Source organism: Hyla sarda, chromosome 11 (assembly GCF_029499605.1).
Source record: "Hyla sarda isolate aHylSar1 chromosome 11, aHylSar1.hap1, whole genome shotgun sequence".
Taxonomy (NCBI): domain Eukaryota; kingdom Metazoa; phylum Chordata; class Amphibia; order Anura; family Hylidae; genus Hyla; species Hyla sarda.
Genome location: NC_079199.1, coordinates 75,346,464 through 75,366,272, shown reverse-complemented (window position 1 = coordinate 75,366,272; position 19,809 = coordinate 75,346,464). Strand labels below are relative to the sequence as shown.

The 19,809-nt window shown below is 45.4% G+C and overlaps 1 protein-coding gene across 1 annotated transcript in view; it reads left to right on the top strand.

Moving 5' to 3' along the window:
* Positions 1–432: 432 nt before the first annotated feature.
* Positions 433–19,809, top strand: part of LOC130294900 (uncharacterized) — a 43,505-nt gene continuing 24,128 nt past the window's right edge. Inside the window, exon 1 of the mRNA XM_056545046.1 lies at positions 433–531. Within this exon, the coding sequence (XP_056401021.1) occupies positions 433–531 (99 nt within the window). The remainder of the gene's footprint in view (positions 532–19,809) is intronic.

Here is a 19,809-nt window from a genome sequence, read left to right as displayed (position 1 = left end):
CATAGCCATTTAGCCCCAAGACGAGCGCAGATCCTTCCTAAGCATGTCCATTACTGTCTGGCAGGTACGCACTAAAATCACCTTATGGTGGATAACCCCTTTAATTCTTTTAGAATGCTGTGCATTTTCATTTCTTCTGCTTCTCCTTTTATTTTCTATGTTAAATCTCCATATTCTGAGCCCTATAACCATACCTCCCAACCATCCCAGATCTGGCGGGACATTCCCGCTATTGGCCCCCACATGTCCCGCATTTAACTGTAAATGCCTCTTAATGAGGCGTCTGCAGTTAAATGCGGTGCTCGGTGAAAGGTTTGACAGAGCCATTGGCTCCTCACCCAGTCAATCACTCTTGTGCTCGCTGGCTCAAGTTAGCCAGAGAACACAAGAGGCCAGGCTGAGCTCTTCCTGCTTCTGCGAACGAGTGACTTCATGAGATGCCGGAGCACAGAGGAAGAGAAAGGAAGAGCCCATGCTAAGGAAGCCCCCGCCGCCGAAGCCGCTGGGAAGAGGGTAAAAGAGCCGCAGAAGGTAAGCATCCAGGAGGGGGAGGGGAAGGGCACTGCTACTGACTACCATGTGGGGGAAACTGTCTGGTACCATGAATGGCTTCCAGAGGAATGTGTTTCCCAACCAGGGTGCCTCCAGCTGTGCAAAACTACAACTCCCAGCATGCCCAGACAGCCAAAGGCTGTCCATGCATGCTGGGAGTTGTAGTTTTGCAACAGCTGGAGGCACCCTGGTTGGGAAACACTGATCTAGGAGCACAAAGTCTGAGCTAAACTTGCAGGCCATAATATTGGTCAATGTATAGAATATTTCTTCGAAGCTAGATGGCTAAAGCTGATGAATAAGGGGAAAGAATTCTGCATCTTTATGCCACAATCTCATCATGTCATACTGAGGAGCGCCTAAGGTCCTGGCAAATGCCCACCTACAGCTCCATGCATATGTCGAGGCCAGTTGGTGCAACACCTGATGGTAGTGGTGTAAGTGCAATCTTTAAAAGTTATCCTCTATATATAGGGTAGGAGACAGGGCTGCCATCAGAGATTTCTGGCCCCCTTACACAGGTAAAGGCCGGGATTCGCTTCAACCTAGTGGCCTGTCCCTGAGTCTGCCCCCAGGGACCCCCCCCAATTGATTTTTCTAATTATGCATTTTTAATTAGATTACAGCAGAGGGTAGTGCAGTAAAACACTGTGCTGCAAAGTATGTAACTGCGCCACACTCTGCTATAATCAAATATACCCTATTCTGGATACTGTAAAACTGCCCTAAAAATTTGTGAATATTCCCACATACTGGGGGAGATTTATGAAAACCTGTGAGAGGAAAAGTGGAGAAGTTGTCCATAGCAACCAATCAGGTGGCTTTTTTAACCTGTTGGGGACCACGGGCGTATGGGTACGCCCTTGAGTCCTGGTACTTAACCTGTTGGGGACGAAGGGCGTATGCATACGCCCTTGCGTCCTGTTACTTAAGGACAAAGAGCGTATGCATACGCCCTTGCGTCCTGGTACTTAAGGACAAAGGGCGTATCTATACGCCTGGTGGAATTTTGGTCCCTGCCGTGCGCCGGGTGGGGACCGGACCGGGGTGACTGCTGATATCAATCAGCAGGCACCCCGTGCAAATGCCCAGGGGGGTCATTAGACACCCCCCCCCCATGTCGGCAATCGGCGCAAATCGCAAGTGAATTCACACTTGCGATTTGCGCCGATTCCAGGTCATACAGGTCTATGGTGACTAAGACACCTGCGATCCCCCTGAAGTGATAGAAGTGAGGTGGCAGGGGTGCCACCCCTCCTATCCCTGCTATTGGTGGTCACCAATATTGGTGGCGACCACCAATAGCAGATCGGGGGCGGGGGGGTTAATTTTAGTTTTCCCCGTCCTGCCCATCCACAATAGGCGGCGCAGAACGGGGAAACCGGCGGGGACCGGCGCCGAAGATCCACTTACCGATCCGGAGGCTGCGGGCGATGGTGATCGGCGATGTCGTGCGGCAGAAGAGGACGGCTCCCTGGATCCTATGGAAGCCGGTAAGTTGCCTAGCAACATCTGGAGGGCTACAGTCTGAGACCATTATACAGTGGTCTCTAACCTGTAGCCCTCCAGATGTTGCAAAACTACAACTCCCAGCATGCCCAGACAGCTGTTTGGGCATGCTGGAATATCTAGTTTTGCAACAGCTGGAGGACTGAAGTTTGAGACCATTATACAGTGGTCTCTAAACTGTATCCCTCCAGATCTTGCAAAACTACAACTCCTAGCATTCCCAAACAGCTGTTTGCTGTCTGGGCATGCTGGGATTTGTAGTTTTGCAACATCTGGAGGGTCACAGTTTGGAGCTCACTGTGCAGTGTTCTATAAACTGTAGCACTCCAGATGTTGCAAAACTGCAAATCCCAGCATGCACAAACAGCAAACAGCTGTCTCAGCATGCCGGAAGTTGTAGTTAAGTACCTCCAGCTGTTGCATAACTACATATCCCAGCATGCTCTTCGGCGATCAGAAGGTTTTCCAATCAGTGTGCCTCCAGCTGTTAAAAAAATACAACTCCCAGCATGCAAGGTCTGTCAGTACATGCTGGGAGTTGTAGTTTAGCAACAATTGGAAGCACAATGGTTGGAAAATACTGAGTTAGGTAACAGAACCTAACCAACAACTCCCAGCATTTCTGGACAGTCACTGACTGTCCAGGCATGCTGGGAGTTTAGCAACAGCTAGAGGCACCCTGTTTGGGAATCACTGGCGTAGAATACCCCTATGTCCACCCCTATGCAATCCCTAATTTAGTACTCAAATGCGCATGGCGCTCTCTCATTTTGGAGCCCTGTCGTATTTCAAGGAAACAGTTTAGTGCCACATATGGGGTATTTCCGTACTCAGGAGAAATTGCACTACTAATTTTGGGGGGCTTTTTCTCCTTTTACCCCTTATGAAAAGGAAAAGTTGGGGGTTACACCAGCCTGTTAGTGTAAAAAAAAATAAGAAAATTTACACTAACATGCTGGTGTTGCCCCATACTTTTTATTTTCACAAGCAGTAAAAGGAAAAAAAGACCCCCCAAAAATTTGTAACGCAATTTCTCCTGAGTACGGAAATACCTCATATGTGGGGCGTAAAGTGCTCTGCGGGTGCACGACAAGGCTCAGGATTGAGAGCGCACTATGTACATTTGAGGCCTAAATTGGTGATTTGCACAGGGGTGGCTGATTTTACAGCTGTTCTGACATAAACGCAAAAAAATAAATACCAACATGTGACCCCATTTTGGAAACTACACTCCTCACGGAACGTGACAAGGGGTATAGTGAGCCTTAACACCCCACAGGTGTTTGCCAAATATTCCTGAAAATTGGATGGGAAAAAGGGAAAAAAAATTTTTTTCACTAAAATGCTGGTGTTACCTTAAATTTTTCATGTTCACAAGAGAAAATAGGAAAAAAGCCCCCCAAAATTTGTAACCCCATTTCTTCTGAGTAAGAAAATACCCCATAGGTGGATGTAAAGTGCTCTGCGGGCAAACTACAATGCTCAGAAGAGAAGGAGCACCATTGGGATTTTGAAGAGAAAATTTGTCTGGAATTGAAGGCAACGTGTTTACAAAGCCCCCATAGTGCCAGGACAATGGACCCCCCCCCCCCCCACATGTGACCCCATTTTGGAAACTAAACCCCTCACATAATGTATTAAGGGGTGCAGTGAGCATTTACGCCCCACAGGTGTCTGACAGATTTTTGGAACAGTGGTCTGTGAAAATGAAAAATTTAATTTTTCATTTGCACAGCCCACTGTTCCAAAGATCTGTCAAACGCCAGTGGGGTGTAAATACTCACTGCACCCCTTATTAAATTCTGTGAGGGGTGTAGTTTCCAAAATGGGGTCACATGTGGGGGGGTCCACCGTTCTGGCACCACGGGGGGCTTTGTAAACGCACACGGCCCCTGACTACCATTCCAAACGAATTCTCTTTCCAAAAGCTCAATGGCGCTCCTTCTCTTCTGAGCATTGTAGTTCGCCCGCAGAGCATTTTACGTCCTAACATGGGGTATTTCCATACTCAGAAGAGATGGGGTTACAAATTTTGGGGGGCATTTTCTCCCATTACCCTTTTGTAAAAATGGTAAATTTGGGGAAAAAACTGCACTTTAGTGAAAAAAAAATTTTTTTTTCATTTACACATCCGATTTTAACGAAAAGTCGTCAAACACCTGTGGGATGTTAAGGCTAACTGGACCCCTTGTTACGTGCCTTGAGGGGTAAAGTTTCCAAAATGGTATGCCATGTGGGGTTTTCTGCTGTTCTGGCACCATAGGGGCTTTCTAAATATGACATGCCCCCAAAAACCATTTCAGCAAAATTCACTTTCCAAAATCCCATTGTCGCTCCTTCCCTTCTGAGCCCTCTACTGCGCCTGCCGAACACTTGACATACACATATGAGGTATTTCCTTACTCGAGAGAAATTGGGTTACAAATTTTGTGGGGCTTTTTCTCCTATTACCACTTGTAAAAATTCAAAAACTGAGTCTACAAGAACATGCGACTGTAAAAAATGAAGATTTTGAATTTTCTCGTACACTTTGCTGCTATTCCTGTGAAACACCTAAAGGGTTAACACACTTACTGAATGTCATTTTGGAAACGTTGAGGGGTGCAGTTTTTATAATTGGGTCATTTATGGGGTATTTCTAATATGAAGGCCCTTCAAATCCACTTCAAAATTGAACTGGTCCCTGAAAAATTCCGATTTTGAAAATTTTGCGAAAAATTGGAAAATTGCTGCTGAACTTTGAAGCCCTCTGATGTCTTCCAAAAGTAAAAACATGTCAACTTTATGATGAAAATCTAAAGTAGACATATTGTATATGAGAAACAATATATAATGTATTTGGAATGTCTATTTTCCTTACAAGCAGAGAGCTTCAAAGTTAGAAAAATGCTAAATTTTCAAATTTTTCATCAAATTTTCAAATTTTTCACCAAGAAATGATGCAAGTATCGACGAAAATTTACCACTACCATGAAGTAGAATATGTCACGTAAAAACAAATTTATAAGTAAAAGCATCCCAGAGTTATTAATGCTTAAAGTGACAGTGGACAGGGGGGGTTAAGGACCAAGGGCGTACCTGTACGCCTGTGAGAATTTCGATCCCCGCCTTTAGCCAGACGGGGATCGGAACGGGATGCCTACTGAAATCATTCAGCAGGCATCCTGTGCAAATGCCTGGGGGGTCCTTAGACCCCCCATGTCGGCTATCGCCGCAAATCGCCAATCAATTCAGATCGTCGATTTGGGGCGATTCCGGGCTGATCGGGTCTTTGATGACCCAAAAGCCCGGAAAATAGGGATGATCGGAGCTGTCAGAGACAGCCCCGATCATCCTAAAGGATAGGAGCGAGGTGGCAGGGGTGCCACCTCCTCCTATCCCCTGCGATTGGCCGGTCAGGACTGACCGGTGAATCGCAGGGGCGGGGGTGAAAGTTAATTCCCCCCGCTCTGCCCGCCCCTGGATGTCGGGGCAGAGCGGGGAAAGATGGCGGCAAAGTGCAGGGGCAGTGGATGCAGCGAGGAATGCCGGCGCCGGTTACCTGGGTTCACGCGGGGGCCAGGGACAATGAACCGGTGGTTGACAGGAGACGGCAGGCAAGTGGAGGCAGGCAAATGGCGGCAATGTCCCAGATGCAGCAGTGAAGATTGCCGTAAAGTAATCTTTACTGTTGCTTCTAGGAGTTTCAAAACTACAACTTCCAGCCTTTGGCTGTCTGGGCATGCTGGGAGTTGTAGTTTTGTGACCACTGTCCTTCCAGAGGTTGCAAAACTACAACTCTCAGCATGCCCAGACTGTCCAGGCATACTGGGAGTTGTAGTTCTGTAACATCTGGCCCTTCAGATGTTTAAGAACTACAACTCCCATCATGCCTGGGCAGTCTCAGCATGCTGGGAGTTGTAGTTTTGCATAATCTGGAAGGGCACTGTTTGGAGACCACTATACAGTGGTGTCCAAACTGTAGCGCTCCAGATGTCAATTCAAAGCATGCCAAGACTGTCCATGCATGCTAGGAGTTGTAGTTCGGCAACATCTGGCCCTTCAGATGTTGCCAAACTACAACTCCCAGCATGCCTGGGCAGTCTGGGCATGCTTGGAGTTGAAGTCTTGCAACATCTGGAGGGATATAGTTTGGAGACCACTACATAGTGGTCTCCAAATTGTTCTCCTCCAGTTCTTGCATAACTACGACTCCCAACATGCCCTTCGGCTGTCTGTGCATGCTGGGAGTTGTAGTATTGCAACAAGAGGAGGCACACTGGTTGGGAAACATTGTCTGTATCCTAACTCAGTGTTTCCCAACCCGTGTGCCTCCTGCTGTTGCAAAACTATAACTGCCAGCATGCACTGACAGACCATGCATGCTGGGAGTTGTAGTTTTGCAACAACTGAAGGCACATGGGTTAGGAAACACTGAGTTAGGAAACAGACAGTGGTGCGGAAACACTTCGTTAGTCTGTTATCTAACTCAGTGTTTCCCAATCCCAACCAGTGTGCTTCCAGCTGTTGCATAACTACAACTTCCAGCATGCACGGTCTGTCAGTGCATGCTGGGAGTCGTAGTTTTGCCCCCACCCCCACGTGAATGTACAGTGTACATTCAAATGGGCGGGGGTATACAGCAAGTTTCTTGCTTCAAGTTTGAGATGCGGCAAATTTTCTGCTGTAGCGGGAAACTCACTGTAAACCCCCGCCTGGGTGAACGTACCCTAAAAACACTACACTACACTAACCCTAAATGAAGAGTAAAACACTACATATACACTACACCCTTACACTGTCTCCGACCCCCCTCCCCCCCCCCAATGAAAATAAAAAACGCCTTGTACGGCAATTTTTCAAAAACGGAGCCTCCAGCTTCCAGTATTCCCGGACAGCCATTGACTGTCCAGGCATGTTGGGAGTTTTGCAACAGCTGGGGCACCCTGTTTGGGGAAAACTGACGTACAGCATTTTTGGTGGAGGAGACAAGTGAAACGCTTGCATCCGGGTACACCCTTATGAAAATCCCTAATCCAGGCCTCAAATGCGCATGGCGCTCTCTCACTACAGATCCGTCGTATTTCAATGAAACAGTTTACGGCCACATATGGAGTATCTCCGTACTCGGAAGAAATTGCGCTACAAATTTTCCCTATGAAATGGTAAAGTTGGGGTCTAGACCAGTTAGCGCAATTTTTTTTTCTTTTTTACACTAACATGCTGGTGTTGCCCCATACTTTTCATTTTCATAAGAGGTAAAAGGAAATAAAGACCCCCAAAATTTGTAAAACAATTTCTCCCAAGTACGGAAATACCCCATATGTGGGCGTAAAATTCTCTGCGGGCGCACAACAAGGCTCAGGAGTGAGAGCACCATGAACATTTGAGGCCTAAACTGGTGATTTGCACAGGGGTGGCTGCTGGTCACAGTGGTTCTGATATAAATACAAAAAAAAAAAGAAATACCAGCATGTGACCCCATTTTGGAAACTACACCCCTCACGGAACGTAACAAGGGGTATAGTGAGCCTGAACACCCCACAGGTGACTGACAGATTTTTGAAACAGTGGTCCGTGAAAATTAAAAATTTAATTTTTCATTTGCACAGCCCACTGTTACATAGATCTGTCAAACTCCAGTGGGGTGTAAATGCTCACTATACCCCTTGTCACATTCCTTGAGGGGTGTAGTTTCCCAAATAGTGTGCCATGTGGGGTATTTTTCGCTGTTCTGGCACCATGGGGGCTTCCTAAATGTGACATGCCCTGCAAAAACCATTTCAGCAAAATTCGCTTTCCAAAAGCCCAATGTCGATACTTCCCTTCTGAGCCCTCTAGTGCACCCCCAGATCAATTTACATCCACATTTGAGGTATTTCCTAACTCAAGAGAAATGGGGTTTAAAATTTTAGGGGACATTTTCCCCTATTACCCCTTTTGAAAATGAAAAATTTGGGGTAACATCAGCATTTTAGTAAAAAATAAATAAAATTCACGTCCATCAAACATACACAGCCCCTATACACATCCCTCCCACACACACACACACATACATACACAGCCCCCACACACACACATACACAGCCCACATATACACACACAGCCCCCACAAACACATACACAGCCCCCACACATACATACACAGCCCCCACACACACACATACATAGCCCCCATATACACATACACAGCCCCCTATACTCATACACAGCCGCCATATACACATACACAGCCCCCTATACTCATACACAGCCCCATATACACATACACAACCGCCATATCCACATACACAACCCCCATATACACATACACAACCCCCCATATACACATCCCCCATATACACATACACAGCCCCCACACACATGCACAGCCCCATATACACATACACAGCCCCCATATTCACATACACAGCCCCCACACACATACACAGCCCCCACACACACATACACAGCCCCATATACACATACACAGCCCCCATATACACATACACAGCCCCCACACACATACACAGCCCCATATACACATACACAGCCCCCATATACACATACACAGCCCCATATACTCATACACAACCCCCATATACTCATACACAACCCCCATATACACATACACAGCCCCCACATACACACACACACAGCCCCCATACACACATACAAAGCCTCCATACACACATACAAAGCCCCCATATACACATACAAAGCCCCCATATACACACATACATAGCCCCCACACACACATACACAGCCCCATACACATATACACTGCCCCATACACATACACTGCCATACCAGAACAGACCAAAACCCCATACCACGACTGAATAAAAACGACATACCAGAACAGAAACATACCACCATACCGTGACTGAATAACACTACCATACCAAAACAGAACAATATCGCCATACCGTGACTAAATAACAATGCCATACCAAAACACAACAATACTGCCATACCTTGACTAACACTGCAATAACACATACCGTGACTGAAGATGCAATAGATATTTCTCACACATGCACGTTTTATATATATATATATATATATATATATATATATATATATATATACACACACACACATCAGCGTTTCCCAACCAGTGTGCCTCCAGCTGTTGCAAAACTACAACTCCCATCATGCCCAATTGCAGTTTTGCAACTGCTTGGGGCACCCTGAGAAACAATGGTGTGTATATGTGTATATATATATATATATATATATATATATATATATATATATATATATATATGAATCACCGTGAAAATTCGAGCACAGGACGGCTTCTAGTGCGGTGCAAAGTGTCCCCCAGTATGCCACACTGGATCCCCATAAAACTTCCTCCTCTAGGAAACAGCACCCAACACGAAGTCCAGGTATTATGCAGGCTACAAGGTTTTTATTTGCATCAGAGCATAAAGTGCGATGTTTCGGCTAGCAAGCCTTTTTCAAGCAATGCTTGTAGTCTGCATAATACCTGGACTTCGTGTTGGGTGCTGTTTCCTAGAGGAGGACGTTTTATGTGTGTGTGTGTGTGTGTATATATATATATATATATATATATATATATATATATATATATATATATATATATATATATATACACATACATACATACATACATACATACATACATACATACACAGAAAATCTGCAGCACTCCAGGCCCAATAATTAAGATTCTACCATATGTGACTGAACTTGCATCTCGATCTCAAAGAGGCAGACCACAGAAGATCACAACTTTTTTCCTGCACCTTTCTCATAGTGAGGAGAATACACAATGACATCAGTGACTACAGGTGACGTCTTCTCTATAGTGAGGAGAATACACAATGACATCAGTGACTACAGGTGACGTCTTCTCTATAGTCTTCCCTTATCTAATTCAGATGGTACATACCACTGGGTCCAGCTAAATCTTCTCTTTGCAGAACTTGACGCCCAGATGGCATTGGTTCATTACTGTTACGCCGAGCGCTCCGGGTCCCTGCTCCTCCCCGGAGCGCTTGGGGCGTTCCTCTCTCTGTAGCGCCCCGGTCAGACCCGCTGACCGGGAGCGCTGCACTGACATTGCCGGCGGGGATGCGATTCGCATAGCGGGACGCGCCCGCTCGCGAATCGCATCCCAAGTCACTCACCTGTCCCGGCCCCCGGCTGTCATGTCCTAGCACGCGCGGCTCCGCTCCTTAGGGCGCGCGCGCGCCAGCTCTCTAGGATTTAAAGGGCCAGCGCACCAATGATTGGTGCCTGGCCCAATTAGCCTAATTAGCATCCACCTGCTCCCTGGCTATATTACCTCACTTCCCCTGCACTTCCTTGCCAGATCTTGTTGCCTTGTGCCAGTGAAAGCGTTTAGTGTTGTCCAAAGCCTGTGTTCCAGATCTTCTGCTATCCACATTGACTACGAACCTTGCCGCCTGCCCCGACCTTCTGCTACGTCTGACCTTGCCTCTGCCTAGTCCTTCTGTCCCACGCCTTCTCAGCAGTCAGCGAGGTTGAGCCGTTGCCGGTGGATACGACCTGGTTGCTACCGCCGCAGCAAGACCATCCCGCTTTGCGGCGGGCTCTGGTGAATACCAGTAGCATCTTAGAACCGGTCCACCGACACGGTCCACGTCAATCCCTTGCTGACACAGAGGATCCACCTCCAGCCAGCCGAATTGTGACAATTACTTTGTCAGCGGAGTCTGATCCTCTACATGAAAATGATAATTAATATAATGCTGCCAAACTCGGACTTCTCTGAAAATAATACTACCACACACTTTATCCTCTGAATAGAATACAATCGCACACTGTACCCTCAAGATATATAATACTACTACACACTGTGCTCTCTAAATATAATACTACTGAACACTGCGCTCTCTGAAAATAAACCTGGCACACACTGTACTCTCTGAATATAATACTACTGCACACTGTGCTCTCTGAATATAAACCTGGCACACACTGTACTCTCTGAATATAATACTACTGCACACTGTGCTCTCTGAATATAAACCTGGCACACACTGTACTCTCTGAATATAATACTACTGCACACTGTGCTCTCTGAATATAAACCTGGCACACACTGTACTCTCTGAATATTAAACTACTGCACACTCTGCTCTCTGAATATGATACTACTGCACACTGCACTCTCTGAATATGATACTACTGCACACTGCACTCTCTGAATATAATACTACGGCACACTGCGCTCTCTGAATATAATACTACTGCACACTGTGCTCTCTGAATATAAACCTGGCACACACTGTACTCTGTGAATATTAAACTACTGCACACTCTGCTCTCTGAATATGATACTACTGCACACTGCACTCTCTGAATATGATACTACTGCAAACTGCACTCTCTGAATATAATACTACTGCACACTGCGCTCTCTGAAAATAAACCTGGCACACACTGTACTCTCTGAATATAATACTACTGCACACTGTGCTCTCTGAATATGATACTACTGCACACTGCACTCTCTGAATATGATACTACTGCACACTGCACTCTCTGAATATAATACTACTGCACACTACGCTCTCTGAAAATAAACCTGGCACACACTGTACTCTCTGAATATAATACTACTGCACATTGCGCTCTCTGAAAAGAAACCTGGCACACACTGTACTCTCTGAATATAATACTACTGCACACTCTGCTCTCTGAATATAAACCTGGCACACACTGTACTCTCTGAATATAATACTACTGCACACTCTGCTCTCTGAATATGATACTACTGCACACTGCACTCTCTGAATATGATACTACTGCACACTGCACTCTCTGAATATAATACTACTGCACACTGCGCTCTCTGAATATAAACCTGCCACACACTGTACTCTCTGAATATAATACTACTGCACACTGTGCTCTCTGAATATAAACCTGCCACACACTGTACTCTCTGAATATAATACTACTGCACACTCTGCTCTCTGAATATAAACCTGGCACACACTGTACTCTCTGAATATAATACTACTGCACACTCTGCTCTCTGAATATAAACCTGGCACACACTGTACTCTCTGAATATAATACTACTGCACACTCTGCTCTCTGAATATGATACTACTGCACACTGCACTCTCTGAATATGATACTACTGCACACTCTGCTCTCTGAATATGATACTACTGCACACTGCACTCTCTGAATATACTACTGCACACTGCGCTCTCTGAATATGATACTACTGCACATTGTACCCTCTGAATGATACTACTGCACAATGTGCCTTTGGAATATAATAATACCACACACTATACCCTCTGAGTATAATACTGTCACAGATTGTATCCTCTATATATAACACTACCACACACTGTGCTCTCTGAATATGATACTACTGCACATTGTACCCTCTGAATGATACTACTGCACAATGTACCTTTGGAATATAATAATACCACACACTATACCCTCTGAGTATAATACTGCCACAGATTGTATCCTCTATATATAACACTACCACACACTGTGCTCTCTGAATATGATACTACTGCACATTGTACCCTCTGAATGATACTACTGCACAATGTACCTTTGGAATATAATAATACCACACACTATACCCTCTGAGTATAATACTGCCACAGATTGTATCCCCTATATATATTACACTACCACATACTGCAGTCTCTGAATATGATACTATTACATACTGCGCCTCTGAATATAACCTTGTCATACATTAAACCTTATATGATACACCATACCTCACCCTCACATATAGTGATAATGCCTCCTGACCTGTGCAGGGGTAATACGCACAGTGATGTCACAGTTCAGCGATGAAACACCCAATAATGTCACAATACACGGATAATATATACAGTGATGTCACAATACAGGGATAATACAAACAATGATGTCACAGTACAGGGATAATACACACAGTGATGTCACAGTGCAAGGATAATACACACAGTGATGTCACCGTACAGAGATAATACACACATTGAGGTCACAGTACAGGGATTATACACACAGTGATGTCACAGTACAGGGATAATACACACAGTGATGTCACAGTACAGGGATAATACACACAGTGATGTCACCGTACAGAGATAATACACACATTGAGGTCACAGTACAGGGATAATACACACGATGATGTCACAGTAGAGGGATAATACACACAGTGATGTCACAGTACAGTATAATGCACACAGTGATGTCACAGTACAGTGATAATGCACACAGTGATGTCACAGTACAGGGATAATACACACAGTGATGTCACCGTACAGAGATAATACACACATTGGGGGAGATTTATCAAAACCTGTGCAAAGGAAAAGTTGACCAGTTGCCCATAGCAACCAATCAGATCGCTTCTTTCATTTTGCAGAGGCCTTGTTAAAAATGAAAGAAGCGATCTGATTGGTTGCTATGGGCAACTGGGCAACTTTTCCTCTGCACAGGTTTTGATAAATCTCCCCCATTGAGGTCACAGTACAGGGATAATACACATGATGATGTCACAGTAGAGGGATAATACTCACAGTGATGTCACAGTACAGGGAAACTGCACACAGTGATGTCACAGTACAGGGATAATACACACAGTGATGTCACAGTACAGGGAAACTGCACACAGTGATGTCACAGTACAGGGATAATACACACAGTGATGTCACAGTACAGGGAAACTGCACACAGTGATGTCACAGTACAGGGATAATACACACAGTGATGTCACCATACAGAGATAATACACACAGTGATGTCATAGTACAGGGATATACACAGTACAGGGTTAGAACTCACAATGGGGTGAGGATTGGCAGGGGTCAGGGCACAGTATTTATAGTGTTACCTATGTAACCTGCCTGTCATGCCATCACCCACTGTTCACCTGCACTCTGGTCCTTCCTCTGACCCCAGCAGGCCTCCGTATGAGTCTATGATCACATGACCAGCAGGGGAGGAGCTGAGCTGGAGGTTGAGATCGCTGTGTGTATGGCAGTGTTTCCCAAGCAGGTGCATACAGATATAGCAAAACTACAACTCCCAGCATATCCAGACAGCTTTTGGCTATCTGGGCATGCTGGGAGCTGTGGTTTTCAACAGCTGGATGCACACTGCTTGGGAAACACTGCTATAGGAAGGCAGTGAAGGGGTCCATATGTGTACACATAGGACACAACAGAGCAGGTATATTTCCCCTCCCCTGGATCTCCACTGATGGCAGGAGCGGCTCACAGTTGGGGGCCTGGCTGTATGAGTCATCTGTGACTGTGGGGACTCATAATGATGCGCACAGTCCTGAAGCCGCCGGCCACCGCGGTGCCTGTCACAGGAGGGGGGGGAGGGGTGTTCAGCGGTCGGGATTGCTGCCCCCATGAAAAGTGCCTTATAGGAAAAACCGTCCCTGGCTGCAGCGCAGTGGACCGGTGGGGCTAAAGGGCTAGCTGCTTTGGGCCCCCAGGAATGCCCCATACACATACACTGCCCCAGGGGTCAAGTCCTGGAAAAAAAAAAGGGGGGGGGGGGGGGGTTGTATGCACAGCCGAGATCGCAGGGGTCCCCAATGGCGGGACCCCTGCGATCAGACATCTTATCCCATATCCTTTGGATAGAGGATAAGATGTCTAGAGGAGGAGTACCCTTTTAAAGGAGTACTCTGGGGCAGTATTCCTGCTCCGTCCTGCCCGGGCTGCAAAAAAAAAATGAAAATAAACCATCTCTCACCTTCCTGGGTTCCCGCGGAGCGCCACTACAGCTGATCGGTCCTCCGGTCCATCCTCTTCATACTTCCGGGTGTAACGAAGCGTCACATGGCGCTCAGCCTATCGCCGGCCGCCGCGATGTTCTGCCTCGGCCCATAATAGGCTGAGCGCCATGTGACGATTCGTTCACACGGAAGTATGAATAAGATGGACCGGAGGACCCATCAGCTGTAGTGGCGCTCCACGGGAACCCAGGAAGGTGAGAGATGGTTTATTTTCATTTTTTTTGCAGCCCGGGCAGGACGGAGCAGGAAAACTCTGCACCAGAGTACTCCTTTAAGTACCAGGGCACCAAGATGTATATTTACATCCAATGGGGGAGATTTATTAAAGCCTGTGCAGAGGATAAGTTGACCAGTTGCCCATAGCAACCAATCAGATCGCTTGTTATTTTTTTAAAAGGCCTCTGAAAATGAAAGCAGCGATCTGATTGGTTGCTATGGGCAAGTGCTCCACTTTTCCTCTGCACAGGTCTTTATATATCTCCCCCAATGTTCTTAAGGGGTTATCATTCTGATAATACACTGTAACAAAAACCTCCTTATGTCCCTATCATCATGATAACACACTGTAAGAAACCTCCTCGTGTAATCTTCTTAGAATTGGGGTGACACACTGTAACAAGCCTCCTCCTCATGTAATCACCTTACTACTGGGGTGACACACTGTAACAAACCTCCTCCTCATGTAATCACCTTACTACTGGGGTGACACACTGTAACAAACCTCCTCCTCGTGTAATCACCTTACTACTGGGGTGACACACTGTAACAAACCTCCTCCTCATGTAATCACCTTACTACTGGGGTGACACACTGTAACAAACCTCCTCCTCATGTAATCACCTTACTACTGGGGTGACACACTGTAACAAACCTCCTCCTCATGTAATCACCTTATTACTGGGGTGACACACTGTAACAAACCTCCTCCTCATGTAATCTCCTTACTACTGGGGTGACACACTGTAACAAACCTCCTCATCATGTAATTACCTTACTACTGGGGTGACACACTGTAACAAACCTCCTCCTCATGAAATTACCTTACTACTGGGGTGACACACTGTAACAAACCTCATCATCATGTAATATCCTTACTACTGGGGTGACACACTGTAACAAACCTCCTCCTCCTGTAATCACTTTACTACTGGGGTGACACACTGTAACAAATCTTCCATGTAATTACCTTACTGGGGTGACATGTCTCCTCCAGCTCCGCCCCGCCTCCTCCACAGCATCACACAGGTCCTTCAACCACAATCTTCCCTCTCCACCACAACTAAGCTCCGCCCCAACATGTGATGGTGACATCATCACAGGTCCTACATCTCCAGCATCTAGCAGTCTGGGCCAGGGGAGGAGACGGAGGGAGGGTAAGAACAGAGAGGTCGGTCCTGCAGGACTAATGTAAGGAACAGCATTCCTCCTGTGGAAAATGCAAAGGAACGCTGTTCCTGCAGGACTCGAGCCCTGCACTGCCCCCATACACATACACTGCCCCATACCATACACACTGCCCCCATACACATACACACTGCCCCATACCATACACACTGCACCATACACATACACTGCCCCATACACATACACTGCCCCATACCATACACACTGCCCCCATACCATAAACTGCCCCATACACATACACTGCACCCATACACATACACTGCCCCATACACATACACTGCCCCCATACACATACACTGCCCCCATACACATACACTGCCCCATACCATACACACTGCCCCCATACACAGCCCCCATACACAGCCCCCATACACATACACTGCCCCATACACATACACTGCCCCATACCATACACACTGCCCCCATACACAGCCCCCATACACATACACTGCCCCATACACATACACTGCCCCATACCATACACACTGCCCCCATACACAGCCCCCATACACATACACTGCCCCATACACATACACTGCCCCATACCATACACACTGCCCCCATACACAGCCCCCATACACATACACTGCCCCATACACATACACTGTCCCATGCCATACACACTGCACCATACACATACCCTGCCCCATACACATACACTGCCCCATACCATACACACTGCCCCATACCATACACTGCCCCATACACATACACTGCACCCATACACATACACTGCCCCATACCATACACTGCCCCCATACACATACAATGCCCCCCATAAGCATACAATGCCCCCTCATACACATACACTGCCCCCATACACATACACTGCCCCCATACACAGACACTTCCCCCATACTCATACACTGCCCCCATACTCATACACTGCCCCATACCATACACACTGCCCCATACACATACACTGCCCCATACACATACACTGCCCCATACACATACACTGCCCCCATACACATACACTGCCCCATACACATAAACTGACGACATACACTGTCCCATACACATACACTGCCCCCATACCTTACACACAGCCCCATATATATGCACTGCCCCATACACATACACTGCCCCTATATACACACACGTACACACCCCATACACACATACACTGCCCCTATAAACACACACACGTACACAACCCCATACACACACAGTCCCATACATATACACTGCCCCCATACACATACACAGCCACCATATACACACATACACAGCCCCCATACACAAAAACAGCCCCATACCGCTGATACTGAAGGTACCTATATAACACTATATAGCACTGTATGTCATATGGCACAGGGCACTTTATATGTGTATTGATTGTATTGTATATAGACGGATGCTATGTCAACTTGACATCACTGTGATTAACAGAGCATTGCTCCAATTAAATTTAAATAGAGGTGCGTTTTTAGATAATTATACATTTGTATCACATGAGTTGTAGCCAATGAAATGTATCTGTGATATATATATATATATATATATATATATATATATATATATATATATGCACATTTTGTATTTGTATTATGCTTGATAAAGGCTACTACTGCCGAAACGTTGCATTTGCTGTGGGGAAGAATAAAATAATCCAGTATTTCAAGATCCATGACCTGACTGGTGCTGTGATTTCGGGACTTTGTTTATATATATATATATATATATATATATATATATATATATATATATTCTTTTATTTTATTGAAGAGCTGAGGTATGTGCTCTCAATTCACCCAAGTGCAAGTATTCACACAAAATACCGTGCACAAGGATGCGGTCTATCGCAAGCCCTTTTTTTTACACTTGATCTTAGCCAAAAGGCCCAGAGGTGATAACCGGTAAAGGGGTGAAACCAACCATGCCCCCTTCATGAGCACTCACACTACTTATAGGGAAGAAAGGAAGGCTGGCAGGCGGCCTCCCATGCATAGGAAAGGAGGGAGGCAGGCAGTCTCCCATACACTCTCTGGGTGGGTGGCAGTCAGCCACCCGTACATACAGCACAGGCTAAATCCACATCATTGCTTAAAAGAAGGACAGGAGTCCATTCCACTCTGATGGAGCAATAAGCAATGCAATCCATACCCTGGCTTTTACAGGAACCCCTGTAATTGTGTAATTCACATTTCTTGCCACAAGATGGCAGTGGTGTTTTAAAATCTTGAACGCTGTGCACAGCTAACTCCGTACTATTGAAATTGCTCAGTGTCTGTCAGACAGACTGGTATTTAGACTCTTCTATCTAGTTAGTTCCGGTGCCCTGCTGCAGCTCGGGCACGGGAGTTACTAACTAAACTGGGACACTGGCACAGTGTTATTATTAAAACATAATCCTCCCTTACTTTAAAGGAAGGGAGGATTACGTTTTATATCATGAAAAACTATTTCCGAAACTATCTCGGAGTTAGCTGTGCACAGCGTTCAATATTTTAAAACACCACTGCCATCTTGTGGCAAGAAATGTGAATTACACAAGTCAAGAAATATTTTTAAAGAAGCATTAATAAAAGTAAATTTTTAGGGGATCTTTAGTCAGGGTTAATCCTGAGGGGATTTATTTCCCCAAGTAGGTTGTTCATTAATAAGTCGGCCCAGAGATTCCTAGGGGATTTAGCTAGTGTAGGTTTTCGTGACATATTCTACTTTAACATATCGGTAAATTTTTGTCGTTACTTGCATCACAAAATGACATGAAAATTTAGCATTTTTCTAACTTTGAAACTCTCTGCTTGTAAGGAAAATGGATATTCCAAATACATTTTATATTGATTCACAAACACAATGGGGGAGATTTATCAAAGGATTTAGACTGATTTTTCCTGTCTAAATTTGTCGCACAGAAAGTCGCAGTCTAAATATGTGCGACTTTTCTGCGACTTTTGCTCTAGAGGATTTTTAGAACATGATGCATGCAAGTCTATTTTAGACAGAAATGCATTGGAAAATGCATTGGTGCTAAATTTATCAAGTGCGACTTTTGTGCGACAAGTCGCATCTGCCCAAAATACGCTGAAATGTCAGACCATGTTGGAGCAGGACTAAATGCAGTTTAAGCTGTAGACCCTGAAGTCTGAGCACAGAATTTATCAAGGGCTGTGAGACCTTTGATAAATTAGGAGCACAATAGACAGGAGACTACCACATACGCTGGTCTATAAGCATACCCAGAATAGACTAGATTATTAAATGTCCCCCAATATGTCTAATGTATGTTGGCATCATAAAATTGACCAATTTTTTACTTTTTGAAGACATTAGAGGGCTTCAAAGTATAGCAGCAATTTTCTAAATTTTCATGAAAATGTTAAAATCTGAATTTTTCAAAGACCAGTTAAGTTTGAACTGGATTTGAGGGGCCATTCTGTGAGAAATACCCCATAAATGACCCCATTGTAGAAACTACACCCCTCACAGTTTTCAAAATGACATTCAAAAAGTGTGTTAACCCTTTAGGTCTTTCACAAGAATTGCAGCAAAGTGGAGGAGAAAAATCAAAATCTGCATTTTTTACACTAACATATTCTTGTAGCCCCATTTTTTTCATTTTTAAAAGTGGTTAAAGGAGAAAAAGCCCCCCAAAATTT